This window comes from Copadichromis virginalis, linkage group LG9 (genome assembly GCF_057382275.1).
Source record: "Copadichromis virginalis isolate Kocher_CV1m ecotype Utaka linkage group LG9, C_Virginalis_male_GT1.1, whole genome shotgun sequence".
Taxonomy (NCBI): domain Eukaryota; kingdom Metazoa; phylum Chordata; class Actinopteri; order Cichliformes; family Cichlidae; genus Copadichromis; species Copadichromis virginalis.
This window is the reverse complement of record NC_140626.1, coordinates 32,701,791-32,713,288: the sequence shown is the minus strand read 5'-3', so window position 1 is coordinate 32,713,288 and position 11,498 is coordinate 32,701,791. Positions and strand designations below refer to the sequence as shown.

General features: G+C 41.8%; 1 protein-coding gene across 1 annotated transcript; it reads left to right on the top strand.

Annotated features, from left to right (window-relative positions):
* The first annotated feature begins 1,359 nt into the window (after positions 1-1,359).
* Positions 1,360-8,399, top strand: LOC146702303 (uncharacterized). Its single transcript, XM_085468754.1, has 5 exons — positions 1,360-1,922; positions 5,275-5,333; positions 5,427-5,510; positions 5,591-5,667; positions 6,990-8,399. The coding sequence occupies exons 1-5, from the start codon at positions 1,552-1,554 to the stop codon at positions 7,032-7,034; spliced, it is 636 nt and encodes a 211-aa protein (XP_085324880.1). The 5' UTR covers positions 1,360-1,551; the 3' UTR covers positions 7,035-8,399.
* Positions 8,400-11,498: the final 3,099 nt, after the last annotated feature.

Below are 11,498 nucleotides of genomic sequence, written 5' to 3'. Positions count from 1 at the left end.
TTATCTGCTAATATACGCTCACAAGATCATTATGTGCACCTCTCTGCCACCAGGCTTGGACCTGCTTTCGTTAGCAGCAGCCATGAGGAGATGCTACACTGTGGTTATAAACACATGGACACAGTCAGCAGCAGCTCAGGTGGGCTGTGGTGTGTAAACGACGCGCAGCTAAGGCGCCCAAGAGTTTCAGTGACTCACCCACGGCATGCACTTCTTTAGCCACAGACGTTAGAGTCACTGACAGATCTTTGCATAAAGCACACAGGAGGACAGAAACTGTTCACAAAGATAAAATCGCTCTCACTCTCTTTCTAACCTGTTCCCACATTAACCGTGAATAATTCTGATCATGTTTCTGCATCGTGACCACTTCATGAAAACTGTTGTTAGTTGGATTATGACTTCCTGTAAACGCGTCTTGCACCACTTTGTTTATTCAACACAAACCACGTTCTTCATGTAACGCATCGGTGCGTGGACGGAGGGACCCACGGTAATCCTGATCACATATTTATTCAGCCGGGAGAAAAACTTCCCAGTGACTCTGCGTGTCCTGTAAGCTCCCAGTATGTGTGGTCATGTGACCTGTGAGCGTCGCGTGTCAGTAATCGGATGATTGACCTGACAACAAATACTCTGCTGCGTCACTGACTTTAATCCGCACCTGCCTCGAGCGAAAGCAGAGAGGGAGTAAAACCGGAAATCCACACAGATTTCAAAATAAAACGAGAAACTAACTTTATGTTTGACATTTGCTTCTTGATGACATTTTTTATGCTGGAGGAGAAAAAAAAGGCAAAAATAAAACAGATGCAGCAGTTTGCAAAAGCCTGTTTAAGCAACCTATAATAAAATACATCAGTATCCCTCTGACATGTTACAAAAGCAGACACACCTGTTTCTTTAAACTACAAATCAAGAATGTTTTCTTAAATACATCTTTTTTTTTTACAAAGCTCAACTTTGTAAATTGCCTGTATGTCTGTTAACTTTATGTGACTTGGTTGCTTATTCGGCGTCTTCTACTTGGAACCTTTTATTTAATCTTTAAAGCTGCAGATTTTGTAGAATATATCTGATAAATCTGATCAAGAATAGCTCAAAGTCCTGAGTAGATAGTCTGATTTGAAAGCACCAAATTTTACTTTCTGTAATTAGCAACAGCTCTGTGCAATCTTCATTGTTACTAGTTTATTTTCAGTCACTTTCTGTTATTTATGCCGTGAAATAAATAAAATATATCTTGTATATGTAAAAGAGATTTTATTATTTAGACTTCTTTTCTCTCCGAGACATTTTTCCCGTTAGGAGCGTTTTCGCTGCGCTTTTATTTTGAAATAATGAACTAGAATTTTTCCTGCAGTCTGTCAGCCTTGACTCGGGGGTTGCTAAGGCATGCGCGCCATAGCAACCGGCTCACCAGTGAAGGAAAAGTGAAGATTTTAATGTTCATGTTGTTTAAACACACGAGGAAGAAGAAAATGATGATGATGATGAAGGGTCCCTTCCAACCTTCGAGACCGGATACAGAAACATCCCAATGAGGTAAAAATGCCAGGAACTAAAGTCATCAAGCCTAAACCAGTCGATACAACGAGGAAAACCCAGGAGAGACCCAAAGCGGCCAAAGAGGCGCAGAGTGAGCTCCGAGTTCCCGCTGTGCGCAAAAGCCGCGCCTCCAGCTGTCCGAGAAACCCGCAGCCTGAGCGGTGCCAAAGACCGACCGGCGGGCCGCAGGGGTCACCCTCCAAACCAGGGAGCGAGAGGAGAACCAGGTCCACCTCCACTGCCCCCAAACCTCCACAGAACGGCTCCAAAGCGAACCGGGACTGCAGGAGGGCCAATCATGCCGCCGTGGAGCCCAAATATCAAAGAGAGGAGCGGACAGTGCGAGCGGAGGCCAAGTACGCAACAAGCCACAGGTGAGATACGTCAGAGGGGCCTCGTGGACACCCAGTGGACCACGTGAATCCATCTGTAACACCACTCACAAACAGCAGTGAAGGGAGAATGGATATGAGAAACGCCTTTATTATTATACTGTAATACCCATCACAGCATCGAAAAATAAAGTTAAACACAACAAACAGATAGAAGTAGCTCAGTAAAATTAAATAGACTACAATAAAGACAAACGAAACACTATTAAAAACATCCTGCTGACTGTAGTAAAAACAGCACAGCAAAAATGTTTTTATGCTCAAAATAATGTTCAGTCCGTCCACAGAGGATGCTGCAGATTTACACATTTACACATTTATAGGCTGTATAGAAAAGATGGAGTGAAGTTGAAGCCTAAACAAGAAGCTGCTGGTTGTGCGTGTTGAAAGTGACGCAGAAGTCTGTGGCGTCACCAATGCTCACAGAAACTGTAGAAATCAAAAAATGGAACGATAGTATTTGATATTTTAGCGTCTCCTGTTAAAAACATTAAGAAAATTATTTAGCATGCAGGAAGCGACAGGAAGTTGGGAAGCCTGATTTTTTCCTTTTATTATATTTGAAGCTCTTGGACTTTTGAGAAACGAGCATATTTGTAATAGAAACGCGTAAACACTGATATCAGCCAAATATATCCAAGCAAAACACTATCATTCATTAAAAGTCAGACGATGGTCTGAACCAAACACAAAAGCAGATTATTTGTGAGGTAATTGTGTTTATTTATGCTTTAAGAGACAACAGCAGCACCAACACAGTCCACAGGTCCAGTTCAGTGAATTGCATTAGTGACAAAGATCACCTGCACAGTGTAAATGAAGGAGGAAGTTATCCATCGAGGCCTCTCTCTGCTGTAAAGCTGGACGTGCAGTCAGCGGGGACTGTGAGAGCCCGCCTTCAGTGGAGATGATCTTGCCACACTGAGCGATGCTGTAAATTTAATAAAAATATGTCAGGATCGCTCCGTCTGTAGCGCAGCTGTGCCAAACATGTCGTATTTAACTGCTTCACACCGAGACTCTGAAGGCAGGAAGTATCATTTTTTTCTGTTACCTCGACGACTTCTATGGTGGGCGGGACTAAGATGGGGTAAAAACTGAGACTTGAGGAGGTGGGACTGTGAATTATGAGATATGAGTGCATTCATATTGTTTTGTATTTAATGCCATTTTTTCTGTTGTCTTATAGAGATGTCTGCTGTCTTTGGAAAAACATTTGGATGTTTGCATAACTTTTGTTTAACAGTTCTACTTTTTCTTTTTTTTTAAATTCTGAGATAGTAGAAATAATTTAGCATGAATCTGGAAGTTTTCATTTATTGAATCAGGACAATGAATCTCCCCTCAGATTTAAAATAGCTGCTTGCGTACGCTGAATGTTTGAGTTTCTCTCTCCGAGGCTGCGTGCAGGTCAGCGTTTGGAGGGGAAGGCGTTCACGTGTAGTCCTGCAGTAAAGTTTCACGCAGCCATCTGGTGCAGCAGGTTAATCCCTGCATGTTTTACCACCAACTGCACGACAGTGCTGCAGGTGAACTGCTGCATGTCCGAGTCACAGCAGCACACAGTGTGGCCGGCTGTCAGATTTGGGGTTTCGATTTGAAGCACAAAGAAGACTCGAGTTGTTCAAATATGCTATTTTTACACCTGGCAGGAAACGTTCCCAACATCTCCACAGGAGTTTGTTGCTTTTCTCTCTGGATTAAAAAAACATTCACATATTTGTTTTCATCTTTTTCTCCCATCAGCTTAAATATAACAGCTTCTAAATCCAAGGTAACACCTCATTTGTAGGGTCTTCCTCCCACTGCTTTCCAGCTGCGTACCACATCTGTGCATCTTTGATTGTAGCACCTCCTGCAGCCTCCTCTGGCTCCTCATTTCTCTTTCCTTTAGAGGCAATTTAAGAATTAAAAGAATCCATCAAGACAGCGTACAGAGAGAGCAGGACACAGACAGGTCATGCTTGGAGAAATTCATTTCATTCCAGAGGGGCTCAGATTAGAGCTGCAGCTGATGTTTTATGGATTCCTTTTGATTATTTAATCCTTTATTTAAACAGGTCGTCTCATTGGGATCACTTCAGTCTGGTGTTTGGGTTTTTTATTTCCTTGTTTGGTTTTAGTTTCAGCTCTAGTTCTGCTCTTGGTTTCACTTTGGCTTGTGTTTTGTTCGCGCCTCCGTTGTGTTTCCGTGTCTGGCTGTTTGTCTCTTTGTGTTGAATTACTCATGTTTTTTCCTGTTGTTGTTGCTCTTCCTGTTTTAATTTGGCGGGTAATGTCCTTTGTCTCTACAGGTTAGTTTAACCTCCCACAGCGTCGTTCTGTTACTCATCCCCTCGTGTGTTTGTAGAAACCGTCTCAGTGTCCTCTTGTCCTTCGTTGAGTCGTCCCTTGTGGTTGTGTGTTTCCTCGCCCTCAGGTCCCAGAGTCTGTCAGATCAAAGCTACGTTTTACCTTCACTCCTGAGTTTGGGTCCATATCCTGCACATGATAAAAATGTGTGCACAAATACACAAATGCACCTTAAAATATTCCAGTGAAATGATGAAATATGAGTTTAAATGTAATCAAAGACCAGAGAATGATTCACAAATAAAAATCATTATTTCTTATTTCTCTTCACTAACGAAGACCATCCGGTCTCCTTCAGTGAGGAGGGAGGAAAGAATAGTAGGTGGATGAAGAAGCGGATCATTGCACACCCTTCCCCTGTGATTTCCTGTCCCCTCCACCCTCTCCTCCGTCGCTCTCTGGTGCACCTGGTGGATGATGGTCCTGCCCCTGCTTAAAGGAGGCTGGGCTGTAGCATCTTCTGATTCCTGCCCCCCCTCAGTGGGGCTTTAGTTTGCTTTCCTTTCAGGATGAAGGTCCTGGTGGTTTGTTTTGTTTTCGGGGCTTTAGTTCTCTCACGTTACCACCCTGAGCAGGTGCGTCCGCGTGGCTCCTCCACACTTTAGATTTTTCTGCTTAAATGAAAAAATGTGAATGTCGGGTGTGGCATCCTGTTGAAATGTTTCGGTGGCTGAGAGAACTCGAGCCTTGATGCTCGGCCGGGTTGTGGCTGCGACTACATAAACAACCTGACCACAATCCAGCGCAGCCAGAACTGTGGCGTGAACCCTCCCATCCATCAGAGGAGAAGCAGATTTGTTTCTGTGGTTTTATCACAGTTTATGTTTGATAAGAGATTTCTGAAGCGTGTCTGCAGCCAGTGGTTTATAAAATGGTATTACTCCATCAGCAGATTAGAGATTCACTTTTTCTTCTCATATTCTGCGTTTGTGTTTAAAAAGTCGTGGAAAGTGAAATAAAGAGTTTGTGTTTCCTGTTCCAGTAACAAAGCTTTCACCGTCATCCCCCCAAATCCCAAGAAGAGAAGAGAGATCCAGAAAAGTGAGTCACATTTCATCAGCGTCGTCTCGGAGCTGTTTAAATCATCATTTTCGCTGTTGATACTTGTTTTGTGATGTCTGATTGGCTGAGCAGAGGCGGAGGCAGAGCTCGCCGCCTTAGAGGAGCTGCGTCTGAGCCGAGCAATGGCGTATGTTTCCATCAACCCCAGCAGTGTTGGTGAGGAGGCGGGACCTGCGGATCTAATTGTTATATGTAAAGTTGTTTTTTTCGCTGACTGTTTGTTTGTGCGCTAACAGGCGGCTGCATGAGTCTGGAGGAAGTACGCTCGAAGCAGCAGCAGGAAATGATGCTGGCGAAGAAGAAGCAGAAACCGGTCTGACGGCTCATTTTCTTATTTGTCATGTTGAACACCTGGCCCATCCCACGTGGGATTCAAAGGCTCACAAAACGAAACTTCCTGAAATGCCGAGAAGAAAAACAAACTACAACATTCAAGTTAAACTGCTTGGCGATCCGCTTCAATTCTAATAAAAGCTTTGAAGTGGATCTGCAAAGTAGTCAAAGCTCATGTTTAACTGGAAACAATAGAAGTAAAGCACATTAAACTCAGCTTCCCAGTTTACTTACAGAAACCAAGTACTGGGACTAAGCCTGCGATCAGACTGAGGCGTCTGTAAGATGTGATCTCAAAGATCTTTAAAATGATTTTGTTTTTTAATCTGTGGTTCTTTTGACTTCGACACCAGTAACGTGTTTAAAAGTGTGAACAAACGCTCGCTGATTGATGCACTCGCTCATTTTATCAGCTTCGACGTCTGTTTGCCTTCAGAGCTGCTTCAGTTCTTTGTAGCACAGCTTTAACAATGAGAAGGAAACATTCATCTGTCCTTATTGACATGAAAGCATCACACAGATTTGTTATCTGGACGTCCATGATGTGAATCTCCTGCTCAGTCTGGAGTCTAGTCCAGATTACAGGCAAGAAGCCAGTTTTTAGAGGTGATCTGAGCTTTGTGACGTGGTGCATCATCCGAGTAGACGAGTAGACTGAGTCATACGGGGATGGACAAGGTTAGCAACAATGCTCTGGTAAGCTTCTTCATATGGGGCGCCGTTTGTAAACTGAAACATGTTGAGCATCCAAAGATGCTCCTCTGCAGACCTGCAGAGTGATTATTTGAGTTACTATCATGGCATTTTCACCCAGAGAGCCCAGATGGTTTGTTGGACCATCATTCTCAGTAAACCTCAGCGATGGTTGTATGGGAAGATGAGCAGTTTCTGAAATACTGAATCATCTTTCTTCCTCGTTCTGATGCTCAGTTTGAACTTAAATCCACTGAAGTTCTCATGTGATTGGCAACAAGCAGTTGAGTGGAAATAAACACTGAGCTGCCACCTAATGAAGCAGTGAGTGTAGTTAATTATCTTCTGCGGTTCATAATATCATTAAAATACTTGGTGGTGCAGCTGATTCTGTGGTGGAGCTCGCTCAGAGATCAGAAACACTTCTGAAAACTGTCGCCAGTGAACGCAGCTCTTTGCTGCTTCCACCAGTGAAAGCTCTGCCTGAGCTCGTTTAAACTCTGAGCATCCAGCAGGTCATTATCTGTTGTTATATCAGTACGATCACAGCAAACAGCAGCGGACTGAAGAGTTCACAGAGAAAATACTTTTCTCTCGATGTCGTTTCAGATGAAGAAGCCGGTGTTGGAGGAAACGTCCGTCCTGACGAGCTGAGCGTCTCCTCCTGCCTCGACTCCTCGCTGCAGCTCAAACATATAAATCACATATTTAAGGAGCAAACTTTAAATAAGTCTTTTTAGTGAAATATTTACAGATGAACAAACAGATGTCAGAGCTCACGTATGTCATCGTTGTTGTCATATAGTGGTTCGATTATGGTTGTTTCAAAGTTCTGTGAGTAGCTTTGTGGTCAAATGAAAATGTATTTTTTATCCAAGTTGAAATAGGAAATAACTTTATTAACAGGTCGATGATTCAAACATCTTCCTCCGAGCTTTCAGCCATCACGTCAGTAACATGGAGCTCAGGGAATCTTATATGTGCAGCTCAAACTGCAACCATCGCGGGCCCGAATGTGATAAATATAAAGAGTTGTGTGCTAACACACAGACAGAAGCTGGCTCACTGCTCACAGGTACTCCAGGCTTTCACCTGTTGGATGTGTTTGGTTAGATTCATTTTTCTTTGTAAGATTTTGATGCATTTTCTTTACCTTTGTTTTTATTTTATTTGAAGTTTTCATTAAATCTGCAGCCACGTGTTCAAACTGCAAACACCGGAAATAAAAGGTTTGCTGCAACAAGCAGACTCAGGTAACACCTCTGACCGACTGAGGTGTGGCCTGTGAACGCATCACGCCACTCTTCACTCTTACGTAATTCAAACACAACAGAGCAGAACTGACATAAACAGGCTGTGGACAGCACAGAGGACAGGTGACGCAATAACAACATGTTCACTTAATATTTACAATAAATGTTCAAGCAGCTTCTCTCTCTGCGTCACAGCTCAGTGTGCAAAGCAGCGCTCGTGCTCTTTGACATTTAGAAAAACTCATCTTCAAGATGAAGATCGTAAAGTTTTCCCGGTGTTATTCCACGACTCTGAAACCGCCTCCAATGACATGTCCGGAGTTCTGATTTCTACCCACAGGAGAGGTCGTAGGGGTTTGGTGCTTGGTGGCTCAGGCAGCGGTCTGGGGTGGAGCCGCTGGTTGCTGAATCTGGCCAGTGTTGATTTCTATTTAGAATTTTTTAACTCTTTTATAAACAAACAGTTTCAGTTACCTGCAGCCCAGCTGCAGTAGAAACCTCCAACATCTGGCTGCTATAGAAACATAAAAAACTCAAATTGTCAGGTGGTAGATGATGCAAGCTTTTAGAAGACACACACAACACCACCTGGAGGTGAGAGGGAGATTGTTTCTTTAGATTTTGTAAAACTTTATATATCTGTGTATGCGCACATGTGAAGAAACAGTGCCACCTGAAGCTTTAATTTACCTCCCGCGTCTCAGGATTTACTGATAAACGTGAAGCAGGAGCATCAGCGGACATGGTCGGGGAGGATTCACCTTCCCTTTGATGAGGCTGCTTCCTTGCTAGAATCCAAGCTTGTGTTTCCTCCCATGCCAGCAGAGGTCGTGTTCTGGCTGTTTCAGAGGCTGTGGCGGAGCTCAGGGTGGGTAAACGGTGACTGACCACCACACTGCACACAGAGGAAAGGTGACTGGAGAGCATTCAGCTTCCAGTAGGAAAACACCATCATGAAGAACGATCACAGCACAGCGAGAAGCACAGACACAGTGAACCGGAGGACTGTGGTTATTTTTATAATGTTTCATTAGTATGAGTCAAATGCAAGTCAGAGGAGCTCTTTGAATTCTTTGCATAACCTTCACATACACACATTAAAGAGCAGGAAGCTAAATGTCAGCATTATTCTTCTGTATCACGAACGCATAATTAAAATGTGTCATATGGCAACTAAAACCCACCTTTGCGCATGCGTGACAGCTGTAGGGAAGCAGCTGTAATTGTTTTGTGAGGCCATGATTGTAGTCCTTATAGGGAGGCGACTTTGTGGAGCAGGTGCAGCATTCAGGGGATCCGGGGAAGCTCAGACATTTCAGCGTTAGAATGTTTGTGTTTGTTTTTCCAGTGTTAAAAAATTCAAATTTCTGGTCATTTAATGAGAAAATATAAGAAATGTAATTAAAGTAAAAACTATTATATAAAGACAAGACAAACAATATTAACTTTAAACCAATAAAATCTTTGTAAACTTGATTTTTGGATAAAAACACCAGCGTTTCAAACGGGTTTTTATCAGATTTGAATGATAAGCCTACACATGCATGTTTGAAGTCATTTAAATTAAAGTCATTTAGGGTTCGGATCTTTGTTATATTTGAGCCACATGCTGAACAAGCGCATTTCTAAAAACTGCAAATAAAGTATCGTACATGTAGCACTCGCAGCTCTCCTGTCTTTTCTGTGTTTTCTGCTGTAGAGCACAGATTAATGTTTCATTTGAAAAAAGACTCAATGTTAAGCTTAACCAGGCTGACAGCAGCCTGGTGGATAACTTCATTCTTTGTTTGTTCGTTTGCATGTTACAGAGCCTGCACAAAATCACTGATCACACAACAGGGAAATGCCTTGTACCAGATTTAGCTCCTAGCTAATCTCCACCTGTAAGCTCTTTGGCAGGTATGCACCATATTGACTAAGCTATAAAATACAAAAACACAGCCAAGATACAAGCTGTGGGAACAGTAATATAAATCAAACATGCATGCAAAAAAGGTTTTAAAAACCCAAAATATATTGTAAAATCATATGTATATGTGACCGGTGTGTTCCTGCGTTGCTAGAATTAGAATTCAACTTTATTGTCATTGCACATGTTACAAGTACAAGGCAACGAAATGCAGTTTGCATCCATCCAGAAAGTGCTTTGGCAGTAATATAGATATATTACAAAATATGGATCTATTATAGGTATGTTACAATGTACACGGTATGAAGGTATGTTATGTTGTGTCTGACAATGAAAGGTAAAAAGAAACAAAGACCTCCAAGTCATTAACCTGCTCGCTCCAGCTCCTACAACCAACTACAAACAGCAGGGAAGAGGGTTGGCTCCACCCACCACAACTCCCAAGCTAGCAAGAATTATCTATTCATGCTAGCACTGACTGTGCCTATAACACATATGCGACACACACGTACTACACATTTACAGCATCTAGCAAAGACAGACACAGTGATGACAATAATAGAACTAAAAACACAATCAGAAACATCAGGGTGGCTAAATATACTGTATATGTGTGTTGTACAAAGAAAGGACACAAACCCCTCCCACAGGGGAATTGTAGGAAAGGGGAGAGGCCAAAGGGGTACACTGTATTTATAGGGTTGCACCAAAGAAGAAGAAGAAAAGGCTGAGGAGGGGCTCTAACTGATAATGAACATAAGGCTTAGTTCTACTGAAGTTCAGCACAAACTAAAATCAGTCGTCTCTTTACATTAAACACAGTTATTTACAATAAGTACCGTTAATAGACTGTAAACACAAAGTCTGAGCAGAAGGTTTGGTTCTTAAAACAGGCTTATTGAGTATTTCATTAAATTTAAACAATGCATATTCAGTTATGTCATTTTGTGTCATTTGTTCTGGCTGTTTAATGAATGAATTTAAGTAATACATTAACAAGAGTATTACATAAAATCAATGAAGGGTCTTTCACAAGCGATTTGTAATCTTTGATATTGTTGAAAAAGACCTGACCTGCGATTGACCTCTGTTCTGTGTTTGTATTGTTCTGGGTTTTATAAAGTAAGCTGAAGATTTCTCCATTAGCACCTGAAAGACACCGACCTGGTGAATAGTTTAGGTTTTATTCTTTGTTTGTTCTTCAAATCTGAATCTCATAATTATGTCTTGACTTTATTCTTAGTAAGTAAGTAAATGTTATTTACATAATACATTTAAATTAATGTACTTTATATTAAATAGAGAGAGAAAAACAGAATGTTTCTCAGGCTCCGTCTACACACACCGTAGTGCTGGGCTATGCTGCAAATTTTGGTATTGATATGATACCAAATAAATACAGGGCCAGTATTGCTGATACCAGTACTGATTTATTTAACACAAATGAACACAATTCAGTGCATGAATGTTGAACTTAAAGGACAGAAAGTATGGATCCAATACCAGTACCAGCATGGTTTTGATACTTGCATTAAAAAACACACAACAGCAAACTGTCCATGAGCCACAGTTTCAGAGATCAGCAGGTGGTAAATGTTTGACAAAACAGATGTTCAGCCTGTAACATCTGGGGAATGTTAGAGTTAGAACAAAGTGTGCAACTATTTGTTTGTCAAATTTAAAATTGGTTAAAAGTAGTTAGCAGCATTGCCTTGCAGCAAGAGGGTCCTGGGTTTGAGTTCACCAGGCTAACTGACTGGAAGAAAAACAACAACAACAACAACAACAGTCCCCCAACATAGATCCTTGTGGAACTCCAGATGTTATAACTGCAGATACAGAGAAGTATTTCACAATTTAACTAGTATTGCATACCAAACCACTGATACACATCTATCCAAATAATCAGGGGGTAAGTCATAAGCACTTCAACTTTACTGTCAGTATTTGGATTTT

Bases quoted from the DNA above. Each gene is read 5' to 3' on its own strand.
- LOC146702303 (XM_085468754.1), top strand. From the start codon at position 1,552: ATGCCAGGAACTAAAGTCATCAAGCCTAAACCAGTCGATACAACGAGG. The intron at 1,923-5,274 runs GTGAGATACGTC...TTCCTGTTCCAG, and splicing joins AAGTACGCAACAAGCCACAG to TAACAAAGCTTTCACCGTCA. The intron at 5,334-5,426 runs GTGAGTCACATT...TTGGCTGAGCAG, and splicing joins GAGAAGAGAGATCCAGAAAA to AGGCGGAGGCAGAGCTCGCC.